This window comes from Callithrix jacchus, chromosome 3, assembly GCF_049354715.1.
Source record: "Callithrix jacchus isolate 240 chromosome 3, calJac240_pri, whole genome shotgun sequence".
In the NCBI taxonomy this organism is placed as follows: Eukaryota; Metazoa; Chordata; class Mammalia; order Primates; family Cebidae; genus Callithrix; species Callithrix jacchus.
This window is the reverse complement of record NC_133504.1, coordinates 7,693,563-7,715,046: the sequence shown is the minus strand read 5'-3', so window position 1 is coordinate 7,715,046 and position 21,484 is coordinate 7,693,563. Positions and strand designations below refer to the sequence as shown.

Sequence of the window (21,484 nt, the reverse complement as noted above, 5' to 3'; positions counted from 1 at the left end):
AGTTAGTATTTTCATATTTATTTCTATCGCTTTTAAACTCCATTTCTGTAACATTTTTTCAAGTGCCATTGATGGCACAATCTTTTTCAGCGTTTTAGGAAATCTCACATTTAGCTGAATATGAGAATACCTGTTCAACTATCTCAGTAAGATTTTTTTATACTTACAATGAGGAGGGTACTTTTTTCTCCATGAACTCTCCCTTTCTTGTGAAGCCGGTTCAGCAAGTCTTTCCTTTTGTCTTCTCTGAGGTTGCTGGATTATGTGATGTGTGATTACCGTAGTGAAGGATGGTGGACTCTGCTTACATCTATATTAACTACAGCTCTGAAGTGCTCCTACCTCATGGCCCAGTTAAAGGATTACATTACTTACTCCCTAGAACTCCTTGGCAGAGGTAACCTGATGTTCTTTTGAGTAAAATTCTTGATACATACAATTATGTAGCATCTTTAAGCTTTTTAAAATTTAAAGGATAATTTAGTCTCAGATAACTAGCACTACTTTTACTATATGCAAATCACCATGCTTGGTCATCTTAGAAGAGCTATTTATTATTATATAAAGTGTTTAAAACAGTATATGGGGTAGGAGACTTAAAAATAAGTACTTAGAATGTTCTTCCTTTTTTCTTCATACTAGCTTCAACTCTGAAAGATGACCAGAAGTCTCGGATAGAAAAGAACCTCATAAATGTTTTAATGGTAGGTTGGAACTGTTTATATAAAGTGTGTCATTAGGCATATGTAAACGTGTATCTACATCAACTAATGCACCTAGTGGTTTTTCTTTCAACTAGTCGAATGAACGTTAACTCTGTGTTGATGCAGAATGAAAGTCCCGATCCAGAACCTGACTGTGATATCTTAGCTGTGAAAACTGCTCAGAAGCTGTGGGCAGACCGAATTTCTCTGGCTGGCAGCAATATTTTCACAATAGGAGTACAGGACTTTGTGCCATTCGGTAGGTAGCTAACATCTACAGTGTTATTTTAGAGAAATCTTATTTCTACGGAATGAATAGATGCAGAATAATAAATATGAAAGTCAAGAAAGAATTTTCGAAGTATATTCATGTTATAGATAAACTGATTTTTGTGTGTGTGTCTCCTCAGTGACTTATGAAGATAGTCAGCATCTTAAATACTTTATGTCTTAAAAATATGCTTTGCTCATTTATAGTTCAGGGGTTATTAGAAACACTTGACAGTTATTTAAAAGGTTTGTGCTTTACTGTCCAGGTAGGTATTTTGAAATAATAACAAAATGGCTCTTTTTTGTTTAAAATCTTGTCACCTACATTTCTGGAACAGCTGTGATTTTAAAATTAAAGATGGTTTTGAAGGTATAATTTATTTAAGTTTTATTTTATTTTATTTTATTTTTTGAGACAGGGTGTTACTCTACTGCCGAGGCTGGAGTACAGTGGTGCGATCTTGGCTCACTGCAACCTCTGCCTTCTGGGTTCAAGTGATTCTCCTGCCTCAGCCTCTTGAGTATCTGGGATTACAGGCCCAGGCTAATTTGTCTATTTTTAGTAGAGATGGGTTTCACCATGTTGGTCAGTCTGGTCTTGAACTCCTGTCGTCAGGTGATCTGCCTGCCTTAGCCTCCCAGAGTGTTGGGATTTCAGGCATGAGCCACTGCACCTAGCCTATTTTTTTTTTTTCTATGACAGAGTTGCACTCTGTGGCCCAGGCTGGAGTGCAGTGGTGCCATCTCAGCTTACTGCACCTTCCACCTCCTGGGTTCCGGCGATTCTTGTGCCTCTGCCTCCTGAGTAGCTGGTATTATAGGTGCATGCCACCATGCCCGGCTAATTTTTGAATTTTTAGTAGAGACAAAGTTTCACCATGTTGGCCAGGGTGGTCTCAAACTCCTGACCTCAAGTGATCCACCTGCCTTGGCCTCCTAAAGTGCTATGATTACAGGTGTGAGTCACTGCACTCAGCCTAAATTTTATTTTTATGATGAAAAGTGAGCTCATTTGTCTCTTGAAATGCGTTAAGTGCAGAAGTCAGGAAGAATGGTCAGTGCAGATGTGTCTTTCTGAAGAAGAAATGTGGTTAACAGGATGTGTGGGTCTTGGGTATCTGCTTGTGCATAACGCAGCCCTTTTGTTTTATTTCTAGTGCAATGCAAAGCCAAGTTTCATGCTCCAAGTTTTCATGTTGATGTTCCCATTCAGTTTGATATTTATCTGAAGGCTGATTGTCCACATCCAATTAGGTTTTCCAAGCTCTGTGTCAGCTTTAATAATCAGGTAACGGTGCCGTTTCATGTGTTTTTACCACATTTTTATCTTGTAGCTTGTGTTAAACTAGATAAAACGAGCTTAGTGAATTTTATGTCTTAATGGCGTCATAGTAACAAATGAACTTTGGCAAGGTCTGTTTACAAATAATTTCCAAACTTCTGGCAATTCAAGTTTCATACTTTGCCTACTCCAATTTTTGTTTTCACTCTGTGTTTGTGAAGTCTAAGAATTCTGTGTGTGGGTGTATATACACACACAGTATATATATACCTTTTTGGTCTTTTTCGAGACAGAGTCTCGCTCTGTTGCCCAGGCTAGAGTGGAGTGGTGCAGTCATAGTTTTCTGTAGCCTCAACCTCCTGGACTCGAGATCCTCTCACCTCAGCCTCCCAAGTGGCTGGGACTACAGGCACCTGCCACCACATCTGGCTAATTTTTGTATTTTTTGTAGAGACAGAGTTTCGCCATATTGCCCAGTCTGGTCTTGAACTCCTGGGCTCCAGTGATCCGCCCACCTTAGCCTCCCAAAGTGCTGGGATTGCAGGTGTGAGGCACCACATCTGGGCTTATATTTTTTTATAGTGTATACTTGAATTCCACATAAGGTATATTCAGAATGAGTAAAATTTAAAAAGTCATTTGGTTTATATTCTACTTCAACATTAGTAGTTAATGTTATTAGTTTATGATCATGGAAGCAATTTATGTTTGATATTTGAAAAATTGAAATGGAATAGATGGATATAAAGTGAAAAGTAAACGTGAGTCTTCTTTTAATTCCGTTCTCCCGTACATCCTCTATGCTAACTTCTTGAATAGTCTAGACATTTTCTGTGCACAAACATATAAGCGACTTGTTTTCCTTGCAGAATTGGGATTGTTTGAATCATTTTCTGCATTTGAATACATGTGAAGCATGATGTAGTAGATAGTCAAGCCCTTGATTACATTACAACTCTGTTATGAATGCACTTAGTAGATAATCAACTTTCGATTACCAAAGTACAGTAAGTCTTTAACCAATAAGCATTTATTGAGAGTTACAATATTCTTAACATTCTGAACCTGAGTATAGCATATGTCGACCTCATTGAAATATAGGCATTTTGGGGGACAAGGGCCAGGACAGAATCAAAGATTGCCCAAGTAGGTAATGAAGACGAAATCATACAGTGTGGCTAGAAAGAAGTACAGCTGTAGTAGGCACGCCAGAGAAAAGGGAGGGATGAAGAATGAAGATGAAATTACAATAGGTCTAAAATGATGGGAGGGGAGAACACGTTTGGCAACGAGAAAACACTGTATGGAGACAGAAGAGCGTATTCTGTGTTTCTGGGATAGTCAAGCCTCTCTAGAATCGAGGGTTTATAATGCTGGGTAGTGGGAAATAAGGCCAGGTGGCTTAAAGGAACCTTGCATTGTTAAGCAGGGATAGGCTAAACAGATGTTTTTCAAGATGTATTCATTCTTTTATCTGTGTTCTATTTATTGGCTGGTGATAAAGAAACGGTATTGTCTGTTTTATTAGGATTTGACTCATAAGAAGTCAGAAATGTCTCTGTAATAGAAATGATTAGATGAAGCTGGATCACCTGAAGATAACGATGTTTTATTCAACTTCGGACCCTTATTCAAGATTCCCTCTAATCAGTTTGAGAATTTTATTTTATTGCGTCTGTTTGTTTGTTTTTGAGACAAGGTGTCTCTCTGTCTCCTGGGCTGGAGTGCAGTGGCACCATCTTGACTTACTGCAATCTTAATCTCCCAGGCTCAAGTGATTCTCCCATCTCAGCCTCCCCTGAGTAGCTGGGACTACAGGCACGTGTCACCATGCCCAGCTAATTTTTGCCTTTTTTTTTAAATAGAGACGGGGTGTTGCTGTTTTGCCCAGGCTGGTCTTGAACCCCTGGGCTCAAAGAATCCATCCACCTCAGCTTCCCAAAGTGCTGGGATTACAGATGTGAGCCATCATGCCCGGCCAGTTTGAGAATTTTTAAGTAAAAGCATGAAATTTATTTCTAAAGTTTTAAGAAACTTTTTTCTAGTAGCAAAATAGAAATAAATAATATCATGGAAGCCAATTCGAGGCTCTTTATATTAATCCAGGTACAGAAGTACAAGGATTGGGATTAAGATACTGGTGTTGAGAATGGAGATTTAGGAATACAAGAGGCATTTAAAAATAGATAAATCTGCATTGCCGAGTGCATACAGAAGCTGGAAAGTGGGGACAGGATGACTGAAGGACAGGCGCCTTTGTACATGGCCTTTCCTCTTCCTGAATTGGATTGCCCTCCTCTCTGACGAGTTCATTCCTCTTTGGCTTTTCTCACTTAAAAGCATCACTTCCTCAGGGAAGCCTCCCCTGACTTACATGACTCGGTCACTTAGCCAGGCTCTCTTAGCCTTAGTACTAATCACACTGTGGTTTCACCTTTGTCTGTGTGATTATTTGGTAAATTACCTGTTTTCCTTACCAGAATCTAAGCTCCTCAAGGACAGAAGGGCAGGGTTTTTTTTTTTTTTGTTTTGTTCATTATGAAACTAGAGGGTCAACACACGGATTCTTTTTTTGTTTGTTTGTTTGGCTTGTTTTGTTTTTTAAAGAGACACTCTGTTGCCCAGGCTGGAGTGCAGTGATGCGATCACATAGTTCACCTCGGCCTCAAATTCCTGGGCTCGTGTAAGGGAACTCTTATTTAACTTCTCCCTCAATAGTCTACTCTTTCATTTCTTTTCTTTTTTTTTAACAACAAACATAAACTATAATTAAAAACTAATAAAAATGTTAAAATTGAATATAAAGCAATTAGTTTTACAATTTAGATTATATTCAAGGTACAGGCCGAGTGCAGTGAATCATGCTGGTAATCGCAGCACTTTGGGAGGCCAAGGTAGGCAGATAACTGGAAGTTAGAAGTTCAAGACCGGCCTAGCCAACATGGTGAAACGCCATCTCTACTAAAAATACAGAAATTAGCGGGGCATGATGGTCGGTGACTATAGTCTCAGCTACTTGGGAGGCTGAGGCATGAGAATTGCTTGAACCTGGGAGGGGGAGGTTGCAGTGAGCCTAAATTGTGCCATTGCACTCCAGCCTGGGTGACAGAATGAGACTCCATCTGAAAAGAAAAGAAAGTCACGATATAAATCATAAGGAAAAAAGTAGAATCGGCTTTGGAAGCATGGAATAGAAATGAAAATTATTTGGAAAGTATAAAATTGGAACTGTGTAAGAATTTCTACGAAGGTAATTTATCTGCTGGGATAGAAGATGGCTCTTGCTTGGAAAGGTTTGTTTTATTTATTGAACAGACGAGCATGGTGACTCCGTAGATAGAAACATGAAAGATATCTTCCTTTATTCATCTGTAAGGCATGTTCTCTTCTGGCAAGGCAGATGCACATTCACTTTGGGACATACTGAGTTTCAGGTGGTAGTGGACTTGTCTTCTAGACAGTTGTGGATATAAGCTTGGAATTAAGTAAATAAGACAGAGTAGGACAACTTTATGTGGGAGGTACTAGCAACAATGGTACGGAGTATGTGGAAACAAATATGTTTTCCAATGAAGTGAATGTAGAGAGAAATGAAGACCTGAAAGCAAAGGAATGGAGCTGGGCCCAGTGGCTCATGCCTGGAATCTCAGCACTTTTGGAGGCCAAGGCAGGAGGATCGCTTGAGTCCAGGAAGTTTGAAACCAGCCTGGGCAACATAGTGAGACCCCATCTCTACAAGAAATACAACAATTAGCCAAGTGTGATGGTATGTGCCTGTGATCCCAGCTACTTTGGAGGCTGAGGTGGGACCATCCGTTGGGTCCAAGAGGTTAAGGCTACAGTGAGCCGAGATTGTGCCACTGCACTCCAGGTGGGAAAAACAGGAAGTAACCAAGCAGGAAGAGAAACAGGAAAGATGATAGCCTCACAGAAGCCCAGTAAAAAAAGGATAAACAGTGTCGTGTGCAGTACAACAAGGCACAAACTGTTCTCTCTCTGGGAGAGGGTTATCTAAATATTTTCAGGAAACAGTTTGTGTGTAGTGAACTGTCTCATTGTGGCAGCAGTGAGTGGGTAAGTGCCTCTATTTGGGATAAAAATACTTTCTTTTATTGGTAACCTCTCATAATGCTTCGGTGTTTGTGTTAAAACTAAATGAGCTCCAAAGCACTTGGCATTCAGCGTTAGCAGACATCTGACATTTGATGGCCCTTGCTCACCCCTTTCAGGAATACAACCAGTTCTGTGTGATAGAAGAAGCTTCTAAAGCGAGTGAAGTTTTAGAAAATCTGACTCAAGGAAAGATGTGCTTAGTTCCTGGTAAAACAAGAAAACTGTTATTTAAATTTGTTGCAAAAACTGAAGACGTGGGAAAGAAAATTGAGGTTAGTTATGAAATGTGTTTAAAAATATTTTTAGTAAAAGTAGTATGTTTATATCAGAAAACTGTAAATAATATAAAAGCTTATTAAGTAAAAAAAATGAAAATCTTCTATTTGAACTTCCTAAAGGAAACCATTCGTAATAGTTTGGGAAGTTTCCTTCCACACATTTTTCTTTGAACATATTTGTAGTTTAAAATTTTTTCAAGTAATAAAATTGAGAATAAACTGTACCTGGCTTTTGTCACTTAATAATGACAAAATATTAGACGCTATTTCTTGTTAGTACATACAACCAATCTCATTTTTTAATGACTATATAATCAGTTAAGGAGTTTTAAACAATGTATATTATGTAATATAAAAAATATTTTTTTATGTTATTCAGACTGAATATCTTTTGATGTTTAAACATTACTGAGTACATATTTTTAAAGGAAAAATGAACATATATTTGTAAAGATTGAAACAGTATAGGCAATTGAAATGCCTTTTAGAAATATAGGATCTAAGTCATATCTTTATTAAGCATAAACTCTGGAGCCAAACGGTGTGGGTTTAAATTGCAGCTCTCCAGCTTACCAAGCTTGTGGCCCTGGGGAGTTACTTAGCTTCTATGTGTCTTCTCAGTGTATTCATCTGTAAAATGGGGATCATAGGAGTACTTACCTGTGAGGATTTCATGAGGATTAAATCAGCTGGTTAATGTGACTCGCTTGGAATAGTGATTAGCACACAGTAAGCGCTTGCTTTTCATGACGTGAATGGGAATGGTTAGCTCATCTACACTTGGGACCATTGCTCAGATATATGTACCACCAAGGTTCCCATAACAGTTTCTATGAACATGTTGATTTTATTATTAACCAATATCCAAAGTGTTTTGCTTATTCATTAAAAAAAATCTTCATGATTTTGATTAAATCTCCTAATTGCATGTTTTATTTTTTAATGGTACCTAAGGAAACCTACCAGACATAAATTATAATTCGTAATTTTATTTTGAGTCCTTTTGTTAAAGGATTTAGTTAAATGCAACATGTATTCAATTAATAAAGCATTTTATTGTTAATACTATAAATATTTTCAGGAAGAATATTTGTGGCATCAGAAAGTAGGTTATAATGTATCTGTGGCCATCACAATATTTATTCCATTCAGCAACCGCGAATTCAGTTTCATTGCATCAGGGACTGTGCCACATGCTGAATCCATAACACTGCCGTACAGTCAGCCCCTCAATAGAAGGTCAGGTTATTATCTCTGTTTTAAGGTGAAGAAGTTGAAACCCAGAGTGCAGTTAGTGTATGTCCCAGCCAGAGGAAGGCTCTAACAGCAGGTGTTCTGACTTCTGTCACACTAGGGGGTCTTTAAGGAACTCCGTGGTCTAGTAGTCTATGATGTAATTTTGGTGAGAGGGGATGGTGACAACCACATGTGAGATGGCATTTCTGACATCCTTTTTTTTAGATTACTTCAGTGGATCTTGCTCTGGGCAATGAGATGGGAAGATGTGTGGTTTTAAATTGGCAGGGAGGAGGAGGAGATGCTGCTTCCTCCCAAGAAGCCTTACAGGCAGCTCGGTCTTTCAAAAGGCGACCTAAGCTACCCGACAGTGAAGTTCACTGGGACAGCATAACAATTCAGGCAAGCACAATGTAAGTCCGCTTTGCTGAGCTGGTGTTAAAGGTCATCCTATTCTTTTTTTTTGAGGCAGGGTCTCTCTCTTGCCCAGGCTGGAGTGCAGTGGTATGATCACAACTCACTACAGCCTTGACCCCCTAAGCTCAAACAATTATCCAACCCCCAGTGGTTGGGACTACAGCCAGGTGCCACCATCCCTGAATAATTTTTGTATTTTTTTCTAGAGATCAGGGTCTTACTATGCTGCCCAGGCTTGTTTCAAACTCCTAGGCTCAAATGATCCTCCTGCCTCGGCCTCCCAAAGTGCTGAGATTACAGGTGTGAGCCATCACACCCAACCTCTTATTTCTTTTAAATACTTTATTTAAGTAATTTATTTGCTCTCTTTTTTAATCAGTTACTCAGCTAGGGTTTCTTTTCAAAGGATCATTTCCAGAGTTCCAAACATTTCTGTACATCTGCGACACGAGCCCCCTGCCCTGACTAATGAAATGTATTGTTTGGTTGTGACTGTTCAATCTCATGAAAAGACCCAAATCAGAGATGTGAAGCTCACCGCGGGCTTAAAACCAGGTAAGCATTCCTTTTTGAAAGTTTGATCAGTATTAATCCAACATAAAATAAGCATCGGTGATGTCAACTCTAGGACTTTTGTTTGAAAGAAGGTATGACATAGTGCTCTTCACACAGCATTGATCATGGGATAGTGTTTGAGCTCTTTATTTTGAAGAATCAACCAATCTTAACTCTTTCAGGACAGGATGCCAATTTAACTCAGAAAACGCATGTGACTCTTCATGGGACAGAACTGTGTGATGAATCCTACCCGGCTTTACTCACTGACATTCCAGTTGGAGACTTACATCCAGGGGAACAGGTAAACTTGGCCAACAGGGATTGGAGAAGAAGTCAATTAGTTTGTAGTTTTAAATATATAGTGAGTTTTAAACAGTTCAGAGCATTTTAACAGCAAATTCTAGGACTGAAAAGTGATTTAATTAATGAACGTTTCATACACATTTTACGTACTTAAATGTATAAAATGTCTTAAGCAGTTTTTCTACAAGGGAATTTAGAAAACGTGCTTAATATGAATTAGTCGGCTAATAAAATAACTGTTGTTTGTAACTTAATGTAGTAACTTCTCAGTTAACTTCTGCTTCCAAACGAGATACAAACATTTTGTGCAAGTTGAGAATAATAATTTCTAAGAGATGCAGTAGGAATGATTCCACTCTAACGCTGTGTCCAGATAATCCAAGTGTTCTTCTACAGTGGGAGCTTTGATCAGTTACACCGTAATGTTCTGCAGAAGTTATAAAGAATTTAGCCAGTTGGTATGGTAAACTCTGGAAGGCGGGAACGTTATCCGAGAATATATATCAAGAGGCAATGTCTGTAGTACTAATTAAATCACAACATTAATTTTGTTATAGCTGGAAAAAATGTTGTACGTTCGCTGTGGAACAGTGGGTTCAAGAATGTTTCTCGTGTATGTTTCTTACCTGATCAATACAGCTGTTGAAGAAAAAGAAATTGTTTGCAAGTGTCACAAGGTATTTTTTTATAACTACTGTATGAAACATCATATGTGGAGTGTTCCCATTTTGTGTTATTTTAGTTTACTTATGAACTAAGCAGCTTAGGTTCTTATGGTCTATTATAAATTTTAATTAAACTTTTAAAAAAATCGCTTATGTTGAGATTTGTTTAGGCTGGCATTCACTGCTCAAACATTAAATAGAAAATTGACTTATATGGGTTTTCTTTCTTTTTTTTTGAGACAGAGTTTTGCTCTTGTTGCACAGGCTGGAATGCAGTGGTGTGATATCGATTCACTGCAACCTCCGCCTCCTGGGTTGATGTGAGTCTCCTGTCTCAGCCTCCCAAGTAGGATTACAGGCATGCGCCACTATGCCAAGCTAATTTTTTTTTTTTTTTTTTTTAAGTAGAGACAGGGTTTTCCCACATTGGTCAGGCTGTTCTCGAACTCCCAACCTAGGTGATCTGCCCGCCTCGGCCTCCCAAAGTGCTGGGATTACAGGCGTGAGCCACCATACCTGGCCTGTATGGCTTTTCATATAGAGGATCAATAGGTTTGAGATCTCAAGCAAATCACACATAAGATAAAGTCTGTAGTTGATTTATATATAGGAGGTTCTGGAGAAAAGGAGGTCTCCCTTTGAAAAAACTTTTTCAGTTATTAAAAAATACTTGTAAAAATTGTTTTTGATAAGTGCAAATAAAAGTGAAAATAGGAACGATCACAGCCACAGTTCACAACTCGAAGGCAGCTGCTGACTCTTCGTATTCCTTATTGGTCTCTTTTCTATTTATAGAGATTTTTAAGAGGCCATGTTTTTAAATAGATTTACTGTGCTGTATATAATAAAACATTATGATATTTAGTATCTTCTAGGTCCTGACAGTAACGTTTTCTTAGCTTTCTCTTAGGAATTGGGTCCTCAGCCCACCAAGGAGAAGGCCTAGCAATTTGGGGATTTGTTTTGTTACTCCACAGTTTGGCTATTTACAGGTCACTGGGAAAGAAAACCATCTCAAAATTGGTAGTATTTCCCAAGTGAAAGAGGAGGCATGTCATGTACTGTTGAAAATTTCTCGTAGCCTGGTGTAATCCATAGAGTCCTGTACGGTAACTTAGGAGATAAGGGTACCACTTTGAGCACATTATATGTATTATCTCATTTAATGTTTCTAACCACCCTGTGAGGATTATGAAACTGGGACTTAAAGAGACTGCATGAGATGAGCATTCCAAATCTGAAAATTCAAAATCCAGAATGTTCCAAAATCTGAAACTTGTTGAGCGCCAGCTTGACACTCAAAGGAAATGCTTCCAGGAGAATTTTGGATTTGGAATGCTCAACCAGTACGCATGGAAATACTCCAGAATCCAAAAATCTGAGACATTTCTGGTCCCAGCATTTCAGATAACCTGTGTAACTTTCCCAAGGTCACATCATTAGGTTTCAAGGTCACATAGCTAGTAAGTATGTATCAAGTCAGGATTAGAATTCAGCTGTGCCTGGCATTACAGCCTGGGCTTTTCACCAGTATGACCTTTTTTAAAGGGTTCTTACCAAGAGGTCGTGTTATTTGTTTTGGAAGATAAAATAACCCCATTTTTTTCTTTTTTCTATTTTTTTTTTTTTTTTTTGTGACTTGGGATCTCACTGTGTTGCCCAGCCTGGAGTGTAGTGATGCTATCTTGGCTCATTGCAACCTTCACCTCCTGGTTTCAAGCAATCCTCCCATCTCAGCCTCCCAAGTAACTGGGACTACAGGTGTGCACCACCATGCTCAGCTAATTTTTTGTATTTTTGGAAGAGACAGGGTTGTGCCATGTTTCTCAGGCTGGTCTCGAACTCCTGAGCTCAAGCAGTTTGCCCACCTCAGCCTCCCAAAATGCTGAGATGACAGTTGTGAGCCACCATGCCCAGGCCCCATTGTTTTTCTAACAGACTCTTAGAAGGGAGATGTAGCATGTTGGTTAAGAGTGTAGGCTCCATGACAGTTTAAGTTCTGCTTTTATGCCTTTGTTACTTTCCAGTTATGTGACCTCATCTTAAAGTGGCAATCATAATAGCACTCGTTTCCTTGTGTGATTATGAACATTACATCATACATGTATAGTGATGGTAGCAGTGTCTGTCATATTACATTAATATTATCTTTATTATTAGTTATTTTGAGTTGAGGTGTAGTAAGAGCTTAGACAAAAGAAGACCCTAGCTTTGTGGAACATCTGATTCCTCCTCTGTAAAATGGTGATGATGCCTGCCCTGCCCACTTCATTAGATCCAGAGATAAATAATATATAAGAAAACACGTTCGCTGGGTGCTGTGGTTCATTCCTATAATACCAGCGCTTTGGGGTTCTGAGGCAAGAGGATCATTTGAGGCTGGGAGTTCAAGGCCCTATCTCTAAAAAAATAAGCCACAGTAGCCAGGCATGGTGGTGTGCGCCTATAGTCCCAGCTGCTCAGGAGGATCACTTGAGCCCACATGTTCGAGGCCGCAGTGATCTGTGATGCTGCCACTTCACTGCATCTGGGTTGCCAGAGTGAGACCCTGTCTCCAAAAAGAAAACAGTACTCAGTTCTCTCTACACAGATTTTTACAAGCATCATTTAAAAGAAAGGCCTTTCTCTCTTAGTGTGTATAATTTGGGATTATTTATTGATCAGTGATAGATTGTGTTTTTAAACTTTATATACAAAGATTTAGAGAAGCCATTGAATGTGCTTTTTAAATTTTCTTGCAGGATGAAACTGTAACGATAGAAACAGTCTTCCCGTTTGATGTTGCAGTTCAATTTGTTTCTACCAAGGTATGTTCCTGCGAGGCATACTAGAAATCATTTCAGTTCTAGAAATGGACTGAAACGATAGCCTGGATAAAGTAATTCCTGACAGACCTTTTACCTTCATTTGTGACAGTTTGAGCACCTGGAAAGGGTTTATGCTGACATCCCCTTTCTGTTGATGACGGACGTCTTAAGTGCCTCACCCTGGGCCCTCACCATTGTTTCCAGTGAGCTCCAGCTTGCTCCATCCATGACCACAGTGGACCAGCTAGAGTCCCAGGTGGACAATGGTGAGAAGTTGGTTCATTCCCACTTAAAGAGCAGGAGACTTGTGTGTGTGTGTGTGTGTGTGTGTGTGTGTGTGTGTGTGTCAGGTGGCAAAGGAGGAGTTAATTCGCTTTTTACTAAGTGAGGGAACTTGAGACCTATACTCAGGAAAGCAAATGCATATAGAATTAAGGTGGAATTAGTGTCATTTATAATACCATTTGCTTGACTATACCAGAGTTTTAAAGATCAGACTTTTTTCATACTCTAAGGAAGTTGTACTTTGAAAATGTACTTCACAAAAAGAATTCTTTTTTCATTTTTGAACTTTTTAAAGGCTTTTTTTCTCATTGACTCTTAATGTTTACTGTTTTCATAACCTGACATGGGAAAAGATAAATATTTTATTGCATTTTAGGTTCTGGGGTACATGTAAAGAACACGCAGGATTGTTGCATAGGTACATACATGGCAATGTGGTTTGCTGCCTCCATCCCCATCACCTATATCTGGCATTTCTTCCCATGTTATCCCTCCCCTAGAAAAGATATTTCTTAAAGATACTTTGGCAACTGTAGAAAAGTAGAAGATAAATTTTCTGAGTCTCCCAGCTAAAACAGTTTGTAAGACTGATTCAAACCCAGGACAATACCTCTCTGTTTTTAAAAAGTACTAATAATATCTTTTGCTTTCACAATGTCTTCCTGAGTTTTTTTTTCTTTCATCTCTTCTTGAAACTTGGTTTTCTCTGGTGTGTTTGGAAATCATTTTCTCTGTCCTACTTTGTTTTTTGTTTCCTTCCCTTTTTCCTTACTGTTTTAATTGGGAATAATGATCTTGAGGGTCAGACTGAGCTAGATTCGGTTTCCAGCCCTACCACTTGCTCTTTTGTGAACTCAAAAGGTCATTTCCTCACTTCTTAGAGGCAGAGAGGATGATGCATGTGAAATAATCGAGTCGTATGTGTGAGAGATTATGAAATCTCTTAGTTCAGTGCTCCCTTCTGACAGCTTAGCAAAAGCTGGTTATTTGTCCATTCTTGCTGGTTCCTTTGCTTTCAGTGTTGGTCATTTCCAGTGTCCTGACTTTGGTTCCCTTGTTCTTTACAAGTCTTCAGCTGCCACACGATCTCAGGCTGCCTGCATTCCCATGTCCAGTTGGAGGGGTCGTTGTGAGTACCCTTCATCCAAGTTGGAAATGGCAGAGAGAAACTACACTCTTTCATATCCACATCCATTCCTGAGCTCAAGTGCTACCTTCTAAACATTTTTTTTTTTTTTTGAGACGGAGTTTCGCTCTTGTTACCCAGGCTGGAGTGCAATGGCGCGATCTCAGCTCACCGCAACCTCCGCCTCCTGGGTTCAGGCAATTCTCCTGCCTCAGCCTCCTGAGTAGCTGGGACTACAGGCACGCGCCACCACGCCCAGCTAATTGTTTGTATTTTTAGTAGAGACGGGGTTTCACCATGTTGACCAGGATGTTCTCGATCTCCTGACCTCGTGATCCACCCGCCTCGGCCTCCCAAAGTGCTGGGATTACAGCTAAACGTTTTTTGAATTCAGCTTTTCATCTCCATCCTCAGTGCCATCTTACCGTTTTTCTCACCCAGTCTACAGAAGTAGGTTCTTAAGTGGTTTCTTCCTTGGCAGTCATTCTTTTCCCCAGCCTGCCTTTCCTGTTGCCATGATACCTCACCTGGTCCGGCTCTGGCTGACCTTCCCAGCTGCCTCTACCCCAGGCTCTCTGCTGCCCTTTGTGCTCTCCCAGGTCTCAACCAAGACAAACTTAGGGCATTCGTCCATCATTGCCCCCAGCTACTTTTGAATGTATCTTTGGAACTTTTGTCTAAAACCTTTTTCATCTTTTTCAGCCTGTTGAACTGTGGCTTGCTCTTCAGAGCTCATGTAAACTTTTAACTTCTTGTTCCTCCCAAGCAGAGCTACGTACTGTTCCTTCTTTACTCCCATGTCTGTTTGCACATGCTTACAATGTTACACTTACTCTGTTATATTGCAGTTACTGTTTGTAAATATGGCTCCCTTACTGGACTGCGCTCCTTCAGAACCTGAGCTGGGTCTCACTCATCTTCGTGTGACCAGCATCGTAGTCCTTAGCTAATAAGTGATTACTAAATTAAGCCATAATCTCTGGCTTGAACTTCTGGTATCAGTTTCTTACTGCTGCTGTAGCAAATGACCACCAAGTTAGTGGCTTGAAATGACATAGAGTTAACTGTATTAAAGTGATGCAGGTTAGAAGTCCAAAACACAAGGTGTCATCCTGGTTGCGTTCCCTCCGGAGGCTCTCGGGGGAAACCTGTTTCTTTGTCTTCTCCAGCTTCTGGAGAAGCTTCTCCACCTGTGCTCCTCTGCCTGGCCCCTTCCTCCGCCTTCAAAACTGGCAGTGTACCACTTCATTGTCACAAACTGATCCCAATGTTAATTGTTAGGAAAAAGTCACGATCGTTAAGGCGAACTTTGGCAGAGTTTAATATGAATGGCCCAGGTTTTTTAAAAGGCTATCTCTAGAGGTTCGAATTGATGTGTATTTTATTTACTGGGCTACAATATATTTTCTAAGTCTTTAACGTTACTTAAAAATACTTAATTAAAGCAAAGGTCGATCCAGCTTTTTTCCCTTTCACTAATGTTATCTGTCCACAATCAGACCTCCATTAATCTGTCACAACCTTCTACATTAGAAAACCATAAAAAACCTAATGTTTAAACACTTTGTTTATTATTATTATTATTTTGAGACAGAGTCTCGCTCTGTTGCCCAGGCTGGAGTGCAGTGGTGTGATGTCTGCTCACCACAACCTCTGTCTACTGGGTTCAAGTGATTCTCCTGCCTCAGCCTCCCGAGTAGCTGGGACTACAGGTGCACACCACCATGCCCAGCTAAGTTTTGTATTTTTAGTAGAGATGGAGTTTCTCCCTGTTGGTCAGCCTGGTCTCGAACTTCTGACCTTGTGATCCGCCCGCCTCAGCCTCTCAAAGTGCTGGGATTACAGGTGTGAGCCACCACACCTGGCCGGTTGTTGTACTTCAGAGTTTCACTCACAGATTGCCAAAATTGCCATTAAATAGGTACTGTTGCCTGCTTGCATTTAAAGGAGCGACACTGCAGGCTCTGGAGAACTGAAAGGTGGAGGAGACTTGATTTGAATGGGCGCTTATCTTGTCATCAGGGAACTTGCTATAAAATTGGCAGAGGAAAGCATTCTTGCACAGAGGTGAACAGCCACATGAGGCAGTATGAGTGCTGTTAGTAATACAGGCTAAGTCTCTCTTACCTGAAATGCTTGGTACCGGAAGTGTTTCAGATTTCGGATTCTTCAGATTTTGGATTATTGGCATTATAATTAGTGGTTGAGCATTCCTAATCTAGAAATCTGAAATGCTTTAAATAACATTTTGTCTTTTAAAAAAAAATTTTTTTTTTTGAGAGGGAGTCTTGTTCTGTCGCCAGGCTGGAGTGCGGTAGCACAATATCGGCTCCCTCAACCTCCGCCTCCCGGGTTCAAGCAATTCTCCTGCCTCAGCCTCCCGAGTAGCTGGGACTACAGGCGCACACCACCATGCCCAGCTAATTTTTTGTATTTTTAGTAGAGATGGGGTTTCACCATGTTGGCAGGAATGGTCTCAATTTCTTGGCCTCGTGATCCACCCACCTCGGCCTCCTAAAGTACTGGGATTACAGGCATAAGTCACTGTGCCCAGCCTTTTAAAATTTTTTATTTTCATTTTGGAAACAGGATCTCACTCTGTCACCCAGGCTGGAGTGTAGTGGCAGGATGATGGCTTACTGTAGCCTCAGACTCCCTGGTTCAAGCTATTCTCCTGCCTCAGCCTCCCAAATAGCTGGGACCACAGGTGCATGCCATCACACCTGGCTAATTTAATTATTTGAAGGGACGGGGTCTCTTTTTGTTGCCCAGGCTAGTTTCAAACTCCTAGAGCTCAAGCAATCCTCCTGCCTTGGCCTCCCCAAGTGAGATTACAGGTGTGAGCCACCACGCCTGGATGCCTTTCCTTGTAGAATAACCTTTTCGTGTCATGTTGGCAGTCAAGACATTTCAGATTTTGAAGCATTTTGGTTTCAGATTTTTAGATTAGGAATGGTCAATCTGTATGTATTTATTAGGAAAAAGCCACAATTTTCTGGAATTTGAGTACTTTAAGGGTAGCGAAGTTTTCTATTTTCTTTTTCTCTACCCCAAAGTATTTACTTTGGAGGCATGAAATAATTTAGAAAAGGAAAAACAATCACCATAAGATATTTATTCTGTCTCTTAAGCTTTTCACACTCATTAGTTTCCATAGGACTGACTCACAGATACATAGATGCCTCGCTGGATTTTATTGTAATGGAATATTGATATATTAGACTTTGTGACCTTGAAAAAGTCATTTAACATCTCTGAGCCCTACTTTCCGAGTCTCTATAAATAATATATAATAGGTGAGATATTCTTTCTTAGTTATATTACTTGGATGTGAAACTCTCCTCTCATAGATGAAGCCATTGCATAAAGAGTATAAAGCTCTTCCCTGTAGTTGTCTTACAGACTGGAGAGAGTGCTAGTGAGTGTTTTTGTCTTCGATGTCCATCTCTTGGAAATGTTGAAGGTGGAGTAGCAACCGGCCATTATATTATCTCTTGGAAAAGGTAAGAATTATATCAATCTGGTCTTTTCTTCAGTGTCTTTGTTATTCTGATATCTTTATTATTCATCTTTGTCACTTAATATTTGAGAGTTTCTGTCATTCTGAAGAGCAGAAGTCACATGGATATGAACATAAAGCTGAGAAAGATAATTAAACCTGAATTTGTGCTTGTCACAATTTGTGACTTACATGTATTGAAATTTTAGCCAAACTTAATCTGTACACAAAGTGGGTATGTGTAAGAATGTTCATGGCCGGGTGCACGGGCTCACACTTGTAATCCCAGCACTTTTGTAGACTGAGATGGGAGGGTTGCTGGAGCTCAGGAGTTTGAAAAAATACAAAAATTAGCTGGGCTCAGCGATGCACACCTATAGTCCCAACTCCTCAGGAGGCTGAGGTGGGAGGATGGCTTGAGCCCAAAAGGTGGAGGTTGCAGTGAGCTGAGATTGTGCCACTGCACTCTAGCCTGGGCAACAGAGTGAGACCCTGATTCAAAAAAAAAAAAAAAGTTTATAGTAGCATTGATTGTAGTAGTAAAAAAATGGGGGGTGGAAAATAACCTAAATGCCCATCAATAGAAAAGAGAATAAATTGACACATTCGCACAATGGAATACTACATAGCAGTGAGATGAATGCTACATAGCTATTGAGATGAATACATAGCAGTGAGATGAATGCTACATAGCTATTGAGATGAATACATAGCAGTGAGATGAATGCTACATAGCTATTGAGATGAATACATAGCAGTGAAATGAATGCTACATACCTATTGAGATGAATACATAGCTATTGAGATGAATACATAGCAGTGAGATGAATACATAGTGAGATGAATACATAGCAGTGAGATGAATGCTACATAGCTATTGAGATGAATACATAGCAGTGAGATGAATGCTACATACCTATTGAGATGAATACATAGCAGTGAGATGAATGCTACATAGCAGTGAGATGAATACATAGCAGTGAGATGAATGCTACATAGCTATTGAGATGAATACATAGCAGTGAGATGAATGCTACATAGCTATTGAGATGAATACATAGCAGTGAGATGAATGCTACATAGCTATTGAGATGAATACATAGCAGTGAGATGAATGCTACATAGCTATTGAGATGAATACATAGCAGTGAGATGAATGCTACATAGCTATTGAGATGAATACATAGCAGTGAGATGAATGCTACATAGCAGTGAGATGAATACATAGCAGTGAGATGAATGCTACATAGCAGTGAGATGAATACATAGCAGTGAGATGAATGCTACATAGCAGTGAGATGAATACATAGCAGTAAGATGAATGCTACATAGCTATTGAGATGAATACATAGCAGTGAGATGAATGCTACATAGCTATTGAGATGAATACATAGCAGTGAGATGAATGCTACATAGCTATTGAGATGAATACATAGCAGTGAGATGAATGCTACATAGCTATTGAGATGAATACATAGCAGTGAGATGAATGCTACATAGCTATTGAGATGAATACATAGCAGTGAGATGAATGCTACATAGCAGTGAGATGAATACATAGCAGTGAGATGAATGCTACATAGCTATTGAGATGAATACATAGCAGTGAGATGAATGCTACATAGCAGTGAGATGAATACATAGCAGTGAGATGAATGCTACATAGCTATTGAGATGAATACATAGCAGTGAGATGAATGCTACATAGCTATTGAGATGAATACATAGCAGTGAGATGAATGCTACATAGCTATTGAGATGAATACATAGCAGTGAGATGAATGCTACATAGCAGTGAGATGAATACATAGCAGTGAGATGAATGCTACATAGCTATTGAGATGAATACATAGCAGTGAGATGAATGCTACATAGCAGTGAGATGAATACATAGCAGTGAGATGAATGCTACATAGCTATTGAGATGAATACATAGCAGTGAGATGAATGCTACATAGCAGTGAGATGAATACATAGCAGTGAGATGAATGCTACATAGCTATTGAGATGAATACATAGCAGTGAGATGAATGCTACATAGCTATTGAGATGAATACATAGCAGTGAGATGAATGCTACATAGCTATTGAGATGAATACATAGCAGTGAGATGAATGCTACATAGCAGTGAGATGAATACATAGCAGTGAGATGAATGCTACATAGCTATTGAGATGAATACATAGCAGTGAGATGAATGCTACATAGCAGTGAGATGAATACATAGCAGTGAGATGAATGCTACATAGCAGTGAGATGAGTACATAGCAGTGAGATGAATGCTACATAGCAGTGAGATGAATACATAGCAGTGAGATGAATGCTACATAGCTATTGAGATGAATACATAGCAGTGAGATGAATGCTACATAGCAGTGAGATGAATACATAGCAGTGAGATGAATGCTACATAGCTATTGAGATGAATACATAGCAGTGAGATGAATGCTACATAGCTATTGAGATGAATACATAGCAGTGAGATGAATGCTACATAGCTATTGAGATGAATACATAGCAGTGAGATGAATGCTACATAGCAGTGAGATGAATGCTACATAGCTATTGAGATGAATACATAGCAGTGAGATGAATGCTACATACCTATTGAGATGAATACATAGCAGTGAGATGAATGCTACATAGCAGTGAGATGAATACATAGCAGTGAGATGAATGCTACATAGCTATTGAGATGAATACATAGCAGTGAGATGAATGCTACATAGCTATTGAGATGAATACATAGCAGTGAGATGAATGCTACATAGCAGTGAGATGAATACATAGCAGTGAGATGAATGCTACATAGCTATTGAGATGAATACATAGCAGTGAGATGAATGCTACATAGCTATTGAGATGAATACATAGCAGTGAGATGAATGCTACATAGCTATTGAGATGAATACATAGCAGTGAGATGAATGCTACATAGCAGTGAGATGAATGCTACATAGCTATTGAGATGAATACATAGCAGTGAGATGAATGAACCAGGGCTACACGTATCAACATCTTAAGGTAAAGTGAGCAAAGTAAGCTACTGATGAGAATATGAATAAATTGCATTAATATGACATTGAAAACATGTCAAACATGCTATGTATTTCTTATGACTACATACGTAATTTGGAAAAGTATAAAATACATGGGAAAGATACATAGCAAATTCAGGACAGTGGTTACCTTTGGGTGGGGAGATACAAGCAGGAAGGGCTCTGTAAGAAGATTAGTTGTATGGTTGTAATTTCTTCCTTATACTAAAAAATAGATACATTTTAATTACTTTCAAAAATTCTAAAACAGGGAATAACATGTGTTAAAAATGAGAAAGGAATCAGAAGACACTAGTTTTAAGGGAATGTTTTATACAACTCAGAGTAACGAGTAGAAAGATCTGAATGTTATGCTGTCACAAAAAGGTTATAAATTATAAAAACTGACTAAAGGAAAATTTTTAACCGAAAAAAACAGTAATTGGAGGAAATTCACGAGATTATCTTCAAAGAATATATGTTTAGCATATATAATTACATGGTATTATTTATTGTTTTCATGTTATATGCAAAGCATAGAGCAAGAAGGAAAATTCCCTGGGTTTGTTCATGAAGAGCGCCCATCCCTAAGCCTGACAGGCAGAAAATAAAAGGTAACTGTAGGCCCACAGTTCTCAAACGTATTGGTCTCAAGACACCTTTCCACTTTGAAAAATCATTGAGAACCCTAAACAGCTTATTTATGTGAATTATATGCACAAATATTTACCGTGTTAGGAACGAAAGCAGAAACTTTTTAAGAATGGAGAAATATGTAATATTACTAAGAAGTGAATAAACTTGTCTTTCTTTTCTCCATTCCTGAATTTACCATATTGATGTTTAGTTTTATTTATTTGATTGTAGGTGTCAAAACAACATGTTTAAGGCCCTGCTGAATTA

The 21,484-nt window shown here is 39.2% G+C and overlaps 1 protein-coding gene across 1 annotated transcript in view; it reads left to right on the top strand.

Moving 5' to 3' along the window:
- The window catches only part of TRAPPC11 (trafficking protein particle complex subunit 11), a 56,780-nt gene that overhangs the window by 22,393 nt on the left and 12,903 nt on the right, over positions 1-21,484 (top strand). Inside the window, exons 15-26 of the mRNA XM_003732395.6 lie at positions 252-397; positions 643-704; positions 831-963; positions 2,132-2,262; positions 6,486-6,641; positions 8,109-8,296; positions 8,707-8,855; positions 9,038-9,159; positions 9,719-9,838; positions 12,568-12,633; positions 12,743-12,899; positions 17,436-17,547. Of these exons, the coding sequence (XP_003732443.3) occupies positions 252-397; positions 643-704; positions 831-963; positions 2,132-2,262; positions 6,486-6,641; positions 8,109-8,296; positions 8,707-8,855; positions 9,038-9,159; positions 9,719-9,838; positions 12,568-12,633; positions 12,743-12,899; positions 17,436-17,547 (1,542 nt within the window). The remainder of the gene's footprint in view (positions 1-251; positions 398-642; positions 705-830; positions 964-2,131; positions 2,263-6,485; positions 6,642-8,108; positions 8,297-8,706; positions 8,856-9,037; positions 9,160-9,718; positions 9,839-12,567; positions 12,634-12,742; positions 12,900-17,435; positions 17,548-21,484) is intronic.